This window comes from Capra hircus, chromosome 21 (assembly GCF_001704415.2).
Source record: "Capra hircus breed San Clemente chromosome 21, ASM170441v1, whole genome shotgun sequence".
Lineage (NCBI taxonomy): Eukaryota > Metazoa > Chordata > Mammalia > Artiodactyla > Bovidae > Capra > Capra hircus.
Window position 1 is genome coordinate 14,168,965 of NC_030828.1, and position 18,707 is coordinate 14,187,671.

The following is an 18,707-nucleotide window of genomic DNA, read 5'->3' on the forward strand; positions in this document are numbered from 1 at the left end:
AATTGAGACCTGCGAGAGCCCCAACCACTGGGAAGCCTGAAAATGCAGAGACAACCTGGGCAGCATGGACTCAGTGCACAGGAGTCTGAGCAAACTCTGGGAGACAGCAACGTACTGGGAAGCCTGAAAATGCAGAGACAACCTGGGCAGCACGGACTTAGTGCACATGAGTCTGAGCAAACTCTGGGAGACAGCAACATACTGGGAAGCCTGGCGCGCTGCAGTCCACGGGGTTGCAAAGAGTCGGACATGACTGAGCAACTGAACAGCCACAACCTGGGTATGAGGGAAGGAGAGGCTCGATGGTGGGGATCTGATTCTCCCCCGTGTGTACATCAGTCCAGAATGCAGGTGGACCTTGGCAGCTGCCTGCACATGGTCACGTCCTGCATAAAGTGGCAGCCCCCTGGTGCTGTCCTTGGTGGCCCCCAATATATTTAACTACGAAGAAAGCACATTAGGCTCCAGGAGAGGAGTTTACCATCCCTGACCTGGCAAATGTCTGGTTTTCCATCCGCACGGCAAAGGAACGTCTTCCCAGGCTGCCGTTCTCTGGGGGAGAAATATGTGAGAGTTGGAGTCTCTGCCTGGCACCGTGCGTGGGGTGGCGGACCGGGCTTTCCTGCCCTGAGAGATCTCACTGATAACTAGATGGCCCCACTGCGCACAGAGGAGCTGGCCTGACAAGACTGGGAAGCAGTGGTGGGGACCTGGCGGACAGGGCGGGATTTGCTCGGAAATTCTACGAGAATTTATCCTACAGGCAGACTTACCCGGGCATAGAATGACATAAGTCCAATTCCAGTCACAACTGTGCCTGCAGGAACTAAAGTTTTCATTCACCTGAATGCCCATCAATAGGGGTTGGTTAGATACACTCCAGTAGGCTCACACAGTGGAAAATTATGCAGCTGTAAAAAAGGTGTCAGCGTGTTTCTTACACACTAACATGAAAAAACTCCATGATAAACCATTAACAACAACAACAAAAAAAAACCCCACAAGTAACAAGCTAAAGTACAAAACAGATAACCAACAAGGACCTCCTGCTCAGCATAGGGAACTAAATATATGTGCACGTTTTCTGTGGACTTTTTCTATACACTTTACTGAAAATAAACACAACTTGAAATCAACTATACTCCAATAAAAAATAAACAAATAAGCTATTGAGAAAGTAGCATTGACATATATACATTACCGTGTGTAAGCAGATAGCTAGTGAGAACCTGCTGCATGGCACAGGGAGCTCAGCTGGTGCTCTGTGATGCCTGGAGGGTGGGGCGGGGGTGGAAGGGAGGGGGTGTATGTGCATATATAACTGATTCACGCTATTGTGCAGCAGAGGCTAACGTAACATTGTAAAGCAATTATCCTCCGATTAAAACAGCAAAAATGATGACAAACAGTAACCAAACAAGCTACAGAATAATACCTGGAATGTGCATAAAAACCCAGGAGCCTAGGACTTTTCGTTCAACTAGTGTAAGGAAAGCTACGGCTAGAAGAATGGGAATAATGAGTGTCAGAATGTTAATTATCATACACAAGAAACTGATAATAGTATTTACCTAATGGGCAGAGTCGTGGACTGAGCAGCGGGTGAACAGGAGAGAGTAATGGCGAGGAGTTCCCACTCCCTCCTGTTTACACTTCCTGGTTCTTGAGCCACACAAATGTACCATCTATTTAAAAAAATTTAAAAACTCCAGAAGAAGAGGAGCACAGGCACTGAAAATTCTACTCTTGTTCTACATCCAGCCATTAATTTAAATTGAGAAATGTCTCTATTCACATGCAATGATGGGGATAAATAATTACAATAAAGCTGTAGACCATAAAAATAGAAAAATGACTCTCTCGAAGCTAGGATTCATTTTCCCATTGATGGAGGAAATCATTAGCATGCTATTTTGACAGCTCATATTACATGTACAAAATATCCCTCAGTAGTGTTTCTGAAGTATCTGGCAAATAAAGTTGTTTTTGTTTGGGCTTTTTCCCTCTGTATTCAATACTGAGGGATCAATTCTACTCATTGCACAAATAAGACTAATCTCTAGGTGGAAAATGACATTTCCAAAATGGCAACCCACTCCAGTACTCTTGCCTGGAAAATTCCATGGATGGAGGAGCCTGGTGGACTACAGTCCGTGAGATTGCAAAGAGTCGGACACGACTGAGCAACTTCACTGACTTCACTAAGGGGACAGACAAGGGGGTGATGATGTTCTTTGTATTTCGAGCCTGTGGAAACTTCAATGCTTCTTTCTCAACATCCTGAAATACTGATTTGGTTTTCTTTCTGAGATGTATTCAGGTACCAGGACAAAAGGGCTTCGCTGGCGGTGCAGTGGTAAAGAATCCCCCTGCCAACACAGGACACGTAGTTTTCATCCCTGGGTTGGGAAGATCCCCGGAGGAGGGCATGACAACCCACTCCAGCATTCTTGCCTGGGAAACCCCATGAACAGAGGAGCCTGGCGGGCTACAGTCCATGGGGTCTCAAAGAGTCGAACAGGACTTAGCGACTAAACAACAACAAGCAGGAACTAATGGCAATTTCTACAAAAGGTAGGACCTGAGTCCTGTAGTTCAGAAGGGGGTCAGGGCGAGTGCTGACATGCGCAGCATCCTGCCCTGCTTCTTCCTGATGCCCCAGGTGGCAGAGGCCCGAGACGGTACAATAGCTGGCACGTCTTCCTTTGAATGGTAACACGCTCCCACGTGTCCTAGACTTTCACGGGATCTTTTTACGATTCAGCGAAGTTCCTCAGACCTTCTCCTGTCATTTATTACTGTCTTTTTGCAGCTTAGAATCTCTCCACCTCACTGGCCGAACCCCAGTCAGTATTTCCAGGTGAAGACCTCAGAGCCTGTCACAAAGAGCATCAGCAGCAACCCACGTGCCTCTAGGCAGAGGGGAAATCGAAACACTGCAAGAAGAAACGCACTAGCTTGTTCCCTGGCAGGGTCACTGGCTGAAGGATAATGGCCATGGAGGAAACTCTGCGATGAAAGCGAGACCTCTGTCCACCCTTCGCCCGGGTAACCTGCAATGGTCTCCTGCCGAGGGGCGAGGAAAGGGCTGCATTTTGGGGAGCACCAGGCTCACTCCCTGCTCCAGCATCCCGAGGGGGAGGTGTGGGCAGAGCCCAGGGGAGGGATGGAGCTGCAGCTCAGAGGGATATCAGGCCCCTCCCTCTAGATTCTCCTCTTCCCTGACTCCGAACCAAAGCTCTGCCCGAGTCACCAGGTTCAAGCCTCCCCGTCATCCTGTGCTCACACTCACGCTCACACTCGAGTATGGCATCCTATCCTCCAGGCAAACACCCACGGATTCCCTGTGGATGAAGGCCAGCCCTGAGACACGCCGGCCGTCCTGAACAAGGAGCCCCCTGCATGCATCCAAAATGGGGTAGCCACATCCCCTCCCTGCCATAGCACCTAGTCGAGCTCTGTTCAAACCTGTGCTCGATAAATCCCTGTGGCCTGGAGCGGGGCACAGATGAGTCACCTATCCTTAGCCCCCCACAAGCTGCTGTGCCGGACTTGTACGGACTTTGAACATTCCGCTGGTGGCTGACAGAAGCCTTTTTCTAAGTCAATTATTCAGTACATCAGAAGGATACAACTTCCAGCAGTCAATCAGCAGCTCCCAACATGCTTTCTGTTGGAATAATTACTTCTGGGAGTGAAAGGGGCAGAAACAATCTGGACAATATATTCCTGCCAAAGGAAGCTTAGAAAATTAAGTTGCCATCTTTTCCATCACCGTTCCTGGGCACGTGCAATGAGAATTAGAGATTGTATATTAAATGCAATTCTGGAAACTTCCATCGCTATCACTCAAGGAGAAATGAGATCAGACAACAAAACACAAAACCTCAAACCAGGGCAGGAAGGAAAGTCTGATATCAGCAAACCGCTAACACGAACCAGATCTCCTAACAATCAGAGTGATTTTGTCGGTGATTTATTCATGTCTAATTGAGTTAGGGGGGATTTTCACAAGTCTGGATGGAAGCTGCCAAGTGGGGAGAGACGAGCACAGATGAGGTGTTCGGTATTAAAATCTACAGTGGCCAGCCTACCTGCCTGCCAGCTGTGGTATTAGCACCTGAGTCTCCCTGAGGCACGCTGAGGTTGGCACAGTTTCCAACCAGGCATGCGAAAGCCCAGGGCCTTTATCAGAGCCGTGGCTAACACTGGGAGTGCAAGGGTCCCCAGCAGAACCTCATTTCTGGATGTGGGTGCCTAGTGATGGGCAAGCGACGGAGATGCAGGCGAACGCGGGCCATCCGGTCTGGTGGAGCGCGGAGAGAGGTGCTGAGGCTTCTGCGGGGAACGGCGGGGGTGGGGGTGGTCAGAGCAGCCTCGGAAGCAGTGAGGAGGTGCAAGGAGGCTTCTCAGCGGTGGATAAGGATGTGTTAAGGATTGTCAAGGGCTTAGGGGAAGACCTGCCCTGATAAACAGGATGCACAGAGGTCCAGAGGTAAAAGAGAGCTGGGTACGCAGGGGGCACCCCAAGAAGTCTGAGTGTGTCAGTGGTTCTTCAAGATGGGTGTGGAGTTGGGGGGCTGAGGTTGGAGAGGCAGCAGGGTCAGATCGTGAAGGTATAGCATCCCAGCTGTGGCGCGCACACATGGAGAGCTCCTTTCAGCTGGCGGAAAAGGCAGGCATACTAAAGAGAGAAGTCAGAGGGCCGGGGAAGACAGTGAGACTGCCGTCCAGCAGACCCTGCGTTCCAACGCCAGCGCCACCGCCGTCTATGTGACCTTGGGCAAGGATTCCTCTGTAATCAGGGGATAACACGTTCTTCCAAGGTTGTTGTGAGGATGAGTGAGATAATACACACGGGGCTGGGGGTCCGGGTGACAGAATGGCTGTGCCCACACTGGGAGAGGACTCCAGCGGATGCAGGTGGAAAAATATGGAAGGGGGAAAGAGGGATGAAGAAACCTCTAGCTTGAGGAAGAGTTTTCGGAGGGAGCCTGCAGACAAGAAGGGGAGAGGAAGAGGGAGCAAACATCCCAGGAATATACTCCACCCTTTTGGCATTTTCTCAAAATATTTGAAAGTATTTTGAAATTGCTTTTTGCTCCGTTTTGCTTGATGGCCTGAGATTCCTCTGACCTGGGACCACGAGTGACCTGTGAAAGGCCCTGTCACCTGGCCCACACAGGCTCTCAGAGGAGCTTGCCAGTGTGGCAAGTTTCAGGGTCGTGGTTGTTTTTAGGGCTGAACTTTCACAAAAGCCCCTTTCCAGGGTACACATAGCTCTGTGACCCTAAAGCCCTTGTCCACCCACTGGAAGACAAGGCATCCAGAGGCCTGCCTCTGTGGGGAGAGCGTAACTCCCACCCCAGCCCCGGGACTTTCTCATTCTCCGCCTTGTAATTGCAGGGGGTATCACCCCTCTGCATCACCTGCACCCTAGCAGACAATACGAGGCCTCTGGTACTGTGAAGAAGAGGCAGGTGTCTGGGGAATAAACCACGTATGTCCAGAGGGAATCGGAGATGCTTGCCCTCTGTTGATAATTGCATTCCACAGCTTGCTGCTTCAGCAGCCAGAAGCAAACCCGGGCCTGATTAAGCTCTTATTCAATAAGCCTCTCGTCCAGGGAAGAACAGGAGACACACATTTTTTAGACCTTTTTTTGGTCAGAGAATGCTCTGGAATAGACTGCTTTGGTCTCAGGACACTAGCCTATACTGAGTCAATGTCATTCTCATCACAGCACGGTAACCAAACTTGATTTATAGTATAGCTTTTAGATATTAAAGAGTTAATGAAATTGTTGTCATGAAAAAGAATAGCTTGTACTTTTATTTTAACCATTTTCAAGGTCCCATCTCTTTTTAAAAATTCATTTCTACCCACTTAAGGAAACTGCCTTATCATCTACTTAAAAAAAAAATCAGTCCTTGCCCCCTCCACCCGAGGGTGATTTATTTTCTCTGTAGAAAAATGTTAATAACTGGCCAAGGATCTAAATGTTAAATGTAAGGAAAAATGAGGTCTTTGGAAATGAAAACAAACGATACAGTTTTCTTCCTTCAATGAAATAGCTGCTCCCAAAAGACACAAAATAAGCAAAGGGGAGAAACAAAGGATATCAACTCTAAGTTCCTTGAAAGCAGCCACTCAAGCCTTCTTGTGTTTCTTTCCATCTCTGCAACTCCAGACATTTACAGAACACTTGTGGGCGCCAGGGCTCACTTAGGAAACTCACAGGTCAGGGCAGATGACAAACGCTTTTAACAGATCACTGCAGTGAAACGAGAAAGGTGCCTCCAGGAGAGACAGGTACCAAGACTGCAGAGGCAAGAAGCTCAAAGATAAAGGAGGGCAGGGATGGCTTCACAGGGGAGGGGGCATTTGAGTAGGGTATTGATGGATGAGTAGGAGTTGTCAAACTGGAGGAAGAAGTAGGAAAAGACCCAAGTTGTATGGGGAAAGCGGAATACCCAACTTGAAAGCAAGCACAGCTGAAGAGCATGGCAGAGGACAGACATGTGCTGAAGACAGAAACCCAATTCAGTGCCTAGACGTTATCTTCTAACTGGTCAGAAAGGGTCCGGTGCAGCGCTACGTAGGAACTGAACAACTGGCAGTCCAGTGGTTAGGACTCTGTGCTCGCACTGCTGGGCCTGGGTTCAGCCCCTAGTCTGGGAACTAAGATCCTGCCAGCCATTGGCATGGCTGAAAGCAAAGCAAAACAGTGAAATTCATTCCAGGATGTAAGGATGGCCCAATATTAGGAGATATATTCATACATCATGCTATGGACAGCAAGGAGCCCAAACCATCAACACTAAACATTCACTGGAAGGACTGACGCTGAAGCTCCAATACTTTGACCACCTGATGCGAAGAGCCAACTCATTGGAAAAGACCCTGATGTTGGGAAAGATTGAAGGCAGGAGGAGAAGGGGACAGCAGAGGATGAGATGGTTGGGTAGCATTATTGACCCAATGGACGTGATACGAACACAATCCGGGAGATAGTGAAGGACAGGGAAGCCTGGTGTGCTGCCGTGCATGGGTCCAAAAAGTCAGGCATGACTGAGCAACTGAACAACATGCAATATTACAAATCATTCTGGCTGCAATGGAGAAGACAGACCAGCAGGGGCCCATCCTGAGTTGTGAGGCCAGGGAGGCAACTACCACACTGGTCTAAGTGAGCGAAGAGGAGGGCCTGCAGCAGGGAAGTGGGGTGTGGACGCAGAAGGGCAGGTACAAGGTGGGGACAGCAGGACTAGGGGACCAGTCTCATAGTCTCAGGTTTTCATGCAGAGAATGTGGAAAGTTGCATGCAGGTTGAGAGTCAACTGTATAATTGTCAATGTATAATTCATGTTGAGAAGGAAAAACCCCAAAACAAACACAAGAACAAAAAGCACACGGAAAGAAATGATAGTGGCAAGATGGAAAAAGGTGGAGGCATCTAGCTGAGAAGATAAAGGCAAAGGGAATCGAGTAGAGAAGATGCTGAATTAGTGTTGCATAGTCTCAGGTATGGAAGAGGTCTTCCCTGATAAATGGTTCCAACCTTTCTTTACATACTTCTGTTGATGGGGAACTCATTACCTGTGGTGTCATCCTGTTTCTAGCTTTGAACCATAATCTTTTCCTCTGGCTCCATACAGCTTCCTTTGAATTTTTACTCTCTGTTAAAATTGCTCAGTAACACTTTTTGGAGACCTATTTGATTTAGCACAAAGCAGCTGGATGGCCTGGCAGGCCTCCTATCCTTCTGATGGAGAATTCTCCACCAGAGCAGGGCAGAGGCTGAGACAGTTCACAAGGCAGGGACACAAGCCACAGGACACATGTGGTTGCCCACTCTTGCCCCTGACCTGGGGTTTTAAGCTACTCTGGCTGGCTGTGCTCCCCTGCCCCATCCCATCCCATCAGAAAATCAGCAATACCGTGCTGTTGCAGCCAGCAAAGCAGGCAGACAGGTAGGTGATGCCGTCTGCCCCGCACACTGGAGTGAAGGAATCGGTTTGGCATTCACAGTTTTTATTGCAGGACGAGTAGGGGTCCAGGGCTGAGCCAGGTGTTGAGCTGGAAAAGAGAGGAGAGGTGGAATCCATCAGAGTAAGGCCATCTTCTTCTGGATCCCCATGGACAGCCCCCTGCCCTCTGGGGTCACAGTGGCCACCGTGGCCATGGTGTGCAGGGAAGGAAGGGTGCTGGTGTTTGGACTGTGCATGGATACACAGAGGATGCCTTGGCCAGTGGGCTTCCTTCCTGCCTGTCTGACCTTGCAGGGTGGCCGACGAGCCTGGCTCTGTCTGACTTAATGTCAGGAGGAAGCCTGGTGGCCTGCTCGGAGGAGACTGGTGTGGAGAGGAACTGGTATCCTGTGGGCCAGCCATGCTGCGGCCCTGATGCTCCAGCCTGGACTCCCAGAGGCTCGTGTAGAAGAAGGACCAGCCGTTGGTACTGGACATATAAGGACTCTCCATAATGCCCTCTAAGGACAAGCCTGATTCAGCTTCAGTTCAAAGTCTTAGGATAATAGACAGGAAATGAGATGTCCTGTAAGAGCTAAATTCCGTCCTTTCTTCCCTCCCTTCTCTCCTCCTCCCCCACCCCACACTTAACATGGGTTGGACCCTGCTATTACTATGTGAGCCTAATGATAGCTTCTTATTGTTTAGGAACTGTTGAAGTCTCTTCTATTTTACAGACTTCCCTGGTGGCTCAGACTGTAAGAATCCACCCGCAATGCAGGAGACCTGGGTTTGACCCCTGGGTTGGGAAGATCTCCTGGAGAAGGAAATGGCAAGCCATTCCAGCATGCTTGCCTGGAGAATCCCCATGAACAGAGGAGCCTGGAAGGCTGTAATCCTTGGGGTGGCAAAGAGTCGGACACAACTGAGCTACTAACACACACACACTTCTCTCTTGTATTATAAGCTGAATGTTAAAATAAAACCTATTTTTAATTTTCTATCTTCACCTCATTCCTAAAATCAAATGCCAAAAATAGGCACCTGAATCCTCTGGGGAGTGAGCGTCTACCTGTCTCCTCAGTGCTCCCCTGGCCGTGCTGGGAGACAGTCTTTAAGTGGAATTCTGTCCTCCCCACCCAGAAGGTTCACATATATCCTTCAACACTGGACGGAAGATGCAGAGGCATCATTAACTTCCGGGTCAGGGTCACTAGGGACGAAGCAGGCTCCATTAACTGACCCTGGAGAGAGGGTCTTGGTATCCCTGGGCAGGCAGGGGATGGTGGGGCAGGGGTGTGTGTATGTGTTTGGGTGGGGGTGTGTGTGACCTTTCTGAGACTTACGAGTTTCCATAGGGAACAGTAACCCCAGCCACAGGGCCCGTGTCGCAGCCCAGGAAGAGGAAGGAGACGTAGCAAGCGGTGGACACCAGGTTGACGAGCATGGCCATCCGAATGGCCCCGAGGGCAGACAGGCTGAGTTTCTTCACCAGGAGACCGCCCAGGAAGATGCCCAGACAGGCACATGGGATCGCAGTCATCCCTGGAGCAGAGCAGAGGGGCGGGAACCGTTAGCCAGGGGAGCAGGGCCAGTCAACGCAGGCCCCTGAGGCTGGGCCCTGCGTGAACAGAATCCCCCGTGACAATACCGCGGTGCCACTTCCTCCCCGGTACCCCGACGTCTCTGCTAACAGCCTCATTTCTACCTTCAAGGAGCCCACAGATAATTGGGGGGGGGGAACACAGACACGTAAAAACTCACAGTGATGAGGCATGTAAGTCATACACCCTCATGCTAAGCGGGGAACCCTCATGGGAAACAGCCCCAGCTGGTGTGAGAACAACCGACAGACAGGGCAGATGGGCTGAGAAACACACGTGCGTGTTAGCAATGTGCCCTCTGTGTGTTTCCCAGGCGGTGTGGGAAAGGGGGCTCAAGATCATTTGGGGATTTTCTCTTCTTCAGACAAAGAAGGGTCTGGAGGTTGTTTAAACAGAGGCCTCAGAACTCACCAACCTACAGAGAGACAGTGTTTTAACCATCCCTGCAACTTCTCAGGAAGTAGCATTGATCAAATCGATACATTTTGCAGCTCCTGGTGAGTAATTGGCATACATTTTTATCCCCCTCCCCAATACCTTCTTAGAAACAGAGCTATCTGCAAGGCAGCAAGACCAAAAACCTGCTATTTCTGATTCTCAGAGACTCAGGGCATCTTAGGAGGACCAAAGGATCCTAGGAGTTCCAATCTCTTGTTTGGTTTTGTTCTTATTCATTTCATCTAAACTCAGCTTTAAATTACTGCATGTCATTTATCCACCATGTAGACTGTGTATGGCCAATTTTCCAGTTTAGGCTGCCTCTTGCTTGCCAATCAACAGACCTCTAGGTCAATTGACTACATCAATCAGCTGGTATGTGCTACAGGAATGCAAATTAATTTTAATATTCGGGTGAGAAAAGCATAATCAGGGAGGCTGAGCTCTGCAAAGAAAATAGGACAAGTCAGATTTTAAGAAAAACACAGCATTTTGTATTATTTGACATTCTTGGGTTGTCTGCGCTCGGTTCTTTCTCATCCTTTTACAGACACGATCTTCAGGACCTCACCCCTACTTGCCTGTCTCTCCTCCATGCCATAGTGACTCCCCAACCACACCCAATTCTCTTCTCTCCCCCTGGAACAGACCAAATCCATTCAAGCCCCTAGTCTCTGCACTTGCTGATTCTTCTTCTACGACATTCTGTTGCTGTTTTAGTTGCTAAGTCATGTCTGACTCCTTGCGACCCTATGGACTGTAGCCCGCCAGGCTCCTCTGTCCATGGGATTCTCTAGGCAACAATACTGGAGTGGGTTGCCATTCCCTTCTCCAAGGGATCTTCCAACCCAGGGATCAAACTTGCGTCCCCTGCATTGGCAGGCGAATTCTTTACTGCTGAGCCAGCAGGGGAGCTCCCAGAACATTCTTCCCCTGTGCCTCTACCTGGCTGGGCCCAATGCTCACAGGGAGCCCGGGCCACCCCACCTAGAGCGGTCCAGCAGCCTATCTGAGGTTCCTTAGTGTTTCCTGCCACGTTTTATTGTTTGCATGGCTCTCCTCATTATGTGAAGCTGCCTCGGACATTTCTGGTTTTCTGGTTTCTTGTTTTCTCTCCCCCTCCTAAGATGCAGCTTCCCCAAGGACCGTTCCATCCTGTTCAGCCCTGGTTCCCTGTGCCTGGGCACTTGGGAACTATTTTCTGGATGAACGAAAAAGCGAGCAGATTGGATCTGTGTCAGTGAACACCGATGACCACAGCCCACGCCCGGAGAGCAGGCTGCGTTCCGTTCCATTTTCCATCAAAGGCGGCAGGGAGCAGCCCCTGGTGATGATGGTAACTATGGCAATAACAGGCTTTGGGCACCTTCTCTCCAAGCCATCATCCACCTCCCCTCTCCCTCCCTGATGTGTATGAAGCCTTAGCATGCGGGCGGTTATCAGAACTTCCCCCCAAACTCCATCCTCATTACCTTAACCTATGCAGATTGAGTCCCTTTTATCTTCATGCATAAATCAAGGCCATCAGCCCTTAATCATCTGTGCTGCTCTTTTCGGAACTCTGCCCCATCTACTGATGACTTTGCGGGTGGCCCAGAGACAGCGCTGATGGCCTGGGATGACGGCAGGGGACTCCTCCCCGAGGTCTACGGGAGCTACTGATGAAGGCCTCTGGGGCACGCGCCTTTCCTTAGGCTTTCGCGGCCTCTCTCTGTCCCCTCAGGGCCCCCTGCCAGCCCCTCCTGCAGCCAACACTCCAGATGCCACGGGAAGGGCACCGGGAAAGGGCACATGTCCTGCCTGCCTGGACTGCCAGACAGACGGACAGACCGACAGACGGCCACCAGGCTGCCTCTCCCCAGGCCACGTGCCCTAACAGACAGACTCACTGAGACAGAGACAGATGCAGGAAAGAGAGGCTGAGTTTTTCCTTCTGCCCTGAAGACTATTGCTTTGCTGATGGGAAACTCTAGGAATCTGCTCTGAACTAGAACAGAGCCCCAGCTTTGAAGCAAATGTGATCAAAATGTAAGAAGCTGCAGTCAAGAAATCAGGAGGTGAGAAAGAAAGTCTTTGGGTGCTGGAGGGCTAAACCGAAGAGATCGTAGGTGTAACGGAGAAGTTATAACTGTAACTACAGAGACACTATTTTTTTAAGTATACATTTATTTATTTTAATTGGAGGCTAATTACTTTACAATATTGTACCGGTTTTGCCACATATCAACATGAATCCGCCATGGGTGTACACGTGTTCCCCTTCCTGAACCCCCTCCCACCTCCCTCCTGGTACCATCCCTCTGGGTCTACAGAGACACTTTTTACCCTATCTCTGTCAGATGGGTACTAAGGGCTAACTGCATTTTGCTAATATCTCTTGGATAAAAGAGTGGATGGTAAAGAGCTATTAGTAAGAAAAAGAAAAACATCAGCCTTGTGTGCTCTGGCAGCCCCCAGGGAGAGGGGCTGGGGTCTGGCCACATCCTTGTTGGTAGGGTTTTAATTTTTTCTTTTTTAACTTGATACATTATGTTCTGTGACGTGCATAAGATTAAGGGAACGCTGATGACTTGTTGCATCTGTACACACCCCCGTATTAAAACATTTCCAGCAGCCTCAGGGGTTCCCTGCTGTCCTCATTCACCCAAAGTCCAAGAGCAACTATCATTCTGGCCTCTGTTACTTTCATTACTTTTTCCATTAAGAAAGTGTTTATTTTCCTTCTTGGGGCTGCACTGGGCCTCTGCTGCCGCGTGGCCGTTCTCCAGCTGCAGAGAGTGGGAGGTGCTCCCTGGCTGCAGTGTGTAGGCTTCTCACTGCAGCGGCTCCCCTGGAGCAGATCACAGGCTCTGGGTTCACAAGCTTCCCTAGTTGCGGCCCCAGGGCTCTAGAGTGTGGCCTCAGCAGCTGTGGTGCACGGGCTTAACGCTGCTTCACAGCATGAGCAATCTTCCCAGACCAGGGATCAAACCCAGGTCCCCTGCATCTTCAGGTGGATTCTTATCCATTGTACCAACAGGGAAGTCCAACTTTTCCCTTTCTAACTCTTACTAATATGATTCTTTTGAGTCTGACGTCTTTTGACTGTCCCAGATCCATCCACATTGAGGTATATATACAAGCTCTTGCTTTCTCATGCTGTGTGGCAGGCCACTGTATGAATATTCTATAATTTATTTACCCATTCTACTGATAGATATTTGGACTGTTTCCAGTTTGGGGGGTTTATGCATAAAGCTGTTTTAGATACTGTTACCTATGTGTATATATGTATGTTTAGTTGTGAAGTCATGTCCGACTATTGTGACCCCATAGACTGTAGCCTGCTAGGCTCCTCTGTCCATGAGATTCTACCAGGCAAGAATACTGGAGTGGGTTGCCATTTCCTTCTCCAGGGGATCTCCCCAACCCAGGAATTGAATCCAGCTCTCCTGCAAGGAAGGCAGATTCCCAACTGAGCTATGAGGGAAGCCCTACTGTTACCTAAGCCTATATAAATAAGTGGATCTAAACACTCATTTCTGTTGGATTCTGCCCAGAAGTGGAATGCTGGATCCCAGAGTAAGCATATGCTTTCAGCTTTCATAGGCACTGCCAAAGAACTTTTCTCACCAGCAGCACACGAGAGTTTCAGTGGCTCCACCTTCTCAACAACACTTGGTGCTGCTGTCTGGCGGACATGTACTAGCATTTCATTGTTCACGTGTGTTTTCCTGGTGAGTTATCTTGGGTCAGTACCCTAACATGGGTTTACTGGCCAGTTTGTGAAGGACACATTAAAGAAAAAGATCAGAAAATATCACCTTGCCCATTCCTCTCAGGACTTGCACTACTGCTGCTTCAGTCCAGCTCAGTTCAGTCGCTCGGTCGTGTCCGACTCTCTGCGACCCCATGAATCGCAGCACGCCAGGCCTTCCTGTCCATCGCCAACTTCCAGAGTTCACTCAAACTCATGTCCATCGAGTCACTGATGCCATCCAGCCATCTCATCCTCAGTCATCCCCTTTTCCTCCTGCCCCCAATCCCTCCCAGCATCAGAGTCTTTTCCAATGAGTCAACTCTTCTCATGAGATGGCCAAAGTACTGGAGCTTCAGCTTTAGCATCATTCCTTTCAAAGAACACTCAGGAGTGATCTCCTGTAGAATGGACTGGTTGGATCTCCTTGCAGTCCAAGGGACCCTCAAGAGTCTTCTCCAACACCACAGTTCAAAAGCATCAATTCTTCGGCACTCAGCTTTCTTCACAATCCAACTCTCACATCCATACATGACCACTGGAAAAACCATAGCCTTGACCAGACGGACCTTTGTTGGCAAAGTAATGTCTCTGCTTTTCAGCATGCTATCTAGGTTGGTCATAACTTTCCTTCCAAGGAGTAAGTGTCTTTTAATTTCATGGCTGCAATCACCATCTGCAGTGATTTTGGAGCCCCCAAAATAAAGTCTGACACTGTTTCTACTGTTTCCCCATCTATTTCCCATGAAGTGATGGGACTAGATGCCATGATGTTCGTTTTCTGAATGGTGAGCTTTAAGCCAACTTCTTCACTCTCCTCTTTCACTTTCATCAAGAGGCTTTGTAGTTCCTCTTCACTTTCTGCCATAAGGGCGGTGTCATCTACATATCTGAGGTTATTGGTATTTCTCCCGGCAATCTTGATTCCAGCTTGTGCTTCTTCCAGCCGAGCGTTTCTCATGATGTACTCTGCATCAGTTCAGTTCAGTTCAGTTCAGTCGCTCAGTTTTGTCTGACTCTTAGCGACCCCATGAATTGCAGCACGCCAGGCCTCCCTGTCCATCACCATCTCCCAGAGTTCACTTAGACTCACATCCATCGAGTCTGTGATGCCATCCAGCCATCTCATCCTCGGTCATCCCCTTCTCCTCCTGCCCCCAATCCCTCCCAGCATCAGAGTCTTTTCCAATGAGTCAACTCTTTGCATGAGGTGGCCAAAGTACTGGAGCTTCAGCTTTTAGCATCATTCCTTCCAAAGAAATCCCAAGGTTGATCTCCTTCATAGAAGTTAAATAACTAGGATGACAATATACAGCCTTGACATACTCCTTTTCCTATTTGGAACCAGTCTGTTGTTCCATGTCCAGTTCTAACTGTTGCTTCCTGACCTGAATATAGATTTCTCAAGAGGCAGGTCAGGTGGTCTGGTATTCCCATCTCTTTCAGAATTTTCCACAGTTTATTGTGATCCACACAGTCAAAGGCTTTGGCATAGTCAAGAAAGCAGAAATAAATGTTTTTCTGGAACTCTCTTGCTTTTTCCATGATCCAGCAGATGTTGGCAATTTGATCTCTGGTTCCTCTGCCTTTTCTAAAACCAGCTTGAACATCAGAGAGTTCACAGTTCACGCATTCCTGAAGCCTGGCTTGGAGAATTTTGAGCATTACTTTACTAGTGTGTGAGATGAGTGCAACTATACGGTAGTTTGAGCATTCTTTGGCATTGCCTTTATTTAGGATTTGAATGAAAACTGATCTTTTCCAGTCCTGTGGCCACTGCTGAGTTTTCCAAATTTGCTGGCATATTGAGTGCAGCACTTTCACAGCATCATCTTTCAGGATTTGAAACAGCTCAATTGGAATTCCATCACCTCCACTAGCTTTGTTCGTAGTGATGCTTTCTAAGGCCCACTTGACTTCACTTTCCAAGATGTCTGGCTCTAGATTAGTGATCACACCATCGTGATTATCTTGGTCATGAAGATCTTTTTTGTACAGTTCTTCTGTGTTTTCTTGCCACCTCTTCTTAATATCTTCTGCTTCTGTTAGGTCCAGACCATTTCTGTCCTTTATCGGGCCCATCTTTGCAAGAAATGTTCCCTTGGTATCTCTAATTTTCTTGAAGAGATCTCTAATCTTTTCCATTCTGTTGTTTTCCTCTATTTCTTTGCATTGATCACTGAGGAAGGCTTTCTTATCTCTTCTTGCTGTTCTCTGGAACTCTGCATTCAGATGCTTATATCTTTTCTTTTCTCCTTTGCTTTTCGCTTCTCTTCTTTTCAGAGCTATTTGTAAGGCCTCCTCAGTCAGCCATTTTGCTTTTTTGCATTTCTTTTCCATGGGGATGGTCTTGATCCCTGTCTCCTGTACAATGTCATGATCCTCTGTCCATAGTTCATCAGGCACTCTATCTATCAGATCTAGTCCCTTAAATCTATTTCTCACTTCCTCTGTATAATCATAAGGGATTTGATTTAGGTCATACCTGAATGGCCTAGTGGTTTTCCCTACTTTCCAGAAGATAATTCCATGGGGAGGGCACGTTCTCAACGTTCAGACTGGAATGTCACATTTTCAGGGGTCATCCTCGTATCTTTCCTTCTGTGCACTTTCTGAAACAGATGAGCTCTTCCGTCAGACGCTGTCTACTGCATTCCCTCCCTTTTCCGCACGTCACCTCTGCTGGCTCTTTCCCCTCCGCTTAGATACCTGCTCAAGTCCTTCCTGCCACAATAGCAACTGTGTCTTAGCAACAGTACCATTACTCCAATCCCTTGATGGCAACACACATCACCCACTATGTCTCCACTCCTTCCTACCACTGCTAAGCTTGGGAAAGCGTCCTGCAGTCACTAGCTATTCTTTGCCTCCTGTGGGCTGCTCCTCACACCACAGCACGGGCTTACCTGCTGCAGCTTCAAGGACACAGCCCTGACATCGGCTGAAAGACATCCTGCTTACTGAAGGGACCCAAGGCATGTGAGAAGGCAATGGCACCCCACTCCAGTACTCTCACCTGGAGAATCCCATGGATGGAGGAGCCTGGTGGGCTGCAGTCCATGGGGTCACTAGGAGTCAGACACGACTGAGCGACTTCACTTTCACTTTTTCGTTCATGCACTGGAGAAGGAAATGGCAACCCACTCCAGTGTTCTTGCCTGGAGAACCCCAGGGACGGGGGAGCCTGGTGGGCTACCGTCTGTGGGGTCGCACAGAGTCAGACACGACTGAAGAGACTTAGCAGCAGCATGGCATGTGAGGTTGCATCACACGTGGACACTCTCATGGCTGACGGCTTCTTTCTTGGAGTCATCTCTTCCTTGACGCCCCGTGACCCACGAGTTTCTTTCAGGAGATGCTTCTATGCCTCTCTATTTCCTCACGGGTGGTTTCACTCTCCTATTTCTACACAATATCCTTCTGTAAATTGCACTCCCGTGTCCTCAGTGACCGTGCACACACTGATGCGGTCCACACCTCCTCCTCCAGTCCTCAGCCATGCACAGGACATCACGTGGATACATCACGGCCATCTCACACTCAGCAACTTCACGTCTGAACTCCCCGCCTTCCCTACAGATCTGATTCTTTTCTGCTTTCAGCCTTCACAAATGGTACCACCCCCTGTCTGAGCCAGAAACCTGGAAGTCATTCTTGACCCTTCCCTCTGCTTGTGCTGTGAGATCACGTTCCCTATCAGGTATAAGTAATCCTGCTTCTCATGCGCGGAAACTGGTTCTCTTTAGCAGGCCAACTCCAAAGGACTGGAGGCAGATGTCTGTGGTTTACTGTTGAGAAGACTGGTAAGGCCACAGTTGAGCTTGGGGAGGAGTGTTATGATCCATTTTATATCTGCCATGCGCACAAAAATGGAGGCGAGCAAATGGCTTCTAACCTCTATATCTGTTGACCAAGGGTTTCACGTTGCCAAGAATATTCTTGCTTTTTTACGCTCCTGAGCAAAGCCTATGGGGTTGGCCAAAAAGTTCATTTGGGTTTTTCCATCACATCTTATGGACAGAATGATCTTTTTGGTCAACCCAGTACTGATCTTTCAAGATCCATCTTGATTCCCCTCTTTGTTCATCACATCTTCCCCCTAATTCTCCAGTTTACACCAATTTATGGCCTTCCTGGCCTGTCACAATGCTTCTATGCATATTTTATATTTTAGCTCTTTATTACCATGTACTTTTAGCAACTGCTTCAAGTGGGTAAATCTTACTCCAAGAAAATACTCTGTAATTCTTCTGCACACAGACCACATGTATATTCTGCGACAGGAGCAGCACGGTCTGGGCTGTCTGACTGGTCTCAGTCAATGCTTATGGTATTCTAAGCACGGGCAGCCTCCCTATGCAGGGCGGGGCCAGTGGGTGACACAGACTCACCTAGCAGCTGGTTGGCAGAAGAGGTGGTGAGGTTAAACTGCTGCTCCAGATACTTTCCCAAGAAGGCAGCGAAGCCAGCCACCACTGCAATCTCCATGCAGGCGGCCAGGATGATACAGGTAAACACGGGGTTTGAGAGCAGGTGCTTGGTGACCTTGGGGATCACTGCAGGGAGAGAAGCAGATGACCAAGGTCATAGATAATGCATTCCCAGGCCTTCTGCCCCTGAGGTCCCACTTTGACCCATCCCAGTAAATAGCACCAGGAGTCAGTAAACAGCACCTGGTTGCTCAGGCCGAGGCCTATAACCTGTAAGTCAGCCACAATTGTGAAAACTCTGGCTTCAAAACACACACTAATATTTTGTCAACTAAACTGAAAACTACTAAAGCAGGAAAAACCACACAATGTCTTTTTTTTTTTTAACAGCACACTGGAAACACTATTTTATAAGCCTTCCCAAAATTTTTATTTCTATCCAACATATAGAAAGAGGCATTTGGGGTTTGTTTCATAAAAGGTAAAATATAACTTAATTATATATTATAAATGCATTAATTATGTTATA

At 48.6% G+C, this 18,707-nt stretch overlaps 1 protein-coding gene across 2 annotated transcripts in view; it reads right to left on the reverse strand.

Annotated features, from left to right (window-relative positions):
* The window catches only part of SLCO3A1 (solute carrier organic anion transporter family member 3A1), a 374,705-nt gene that overhangs the window by 31,364 nt on the left and 324,634 nt on the right, over positions 1-18,707 (reverse strand). For both annotated transcript variants that reach the window (XM_018066139.1, XM_018066138.1), the window contains exons 5-7: positions 18,140-18,304; positions 9,317-9,515; positions 7,941-8,079 (exon numbers count right to left, since the gene is read on the reverse strand). In XM_018066139.1, coding sequence (XP_017921628.1) covers positions 7,941-8,079; positions 9,317-9,515; positions 18,140-18,304 — 503 coding nt within the window. The remainder of the gene's footprint in view (positions 1-7,940; positions 8,080-9,316; positions 9,516-18,139; positions 18,305-18,707) is intronic.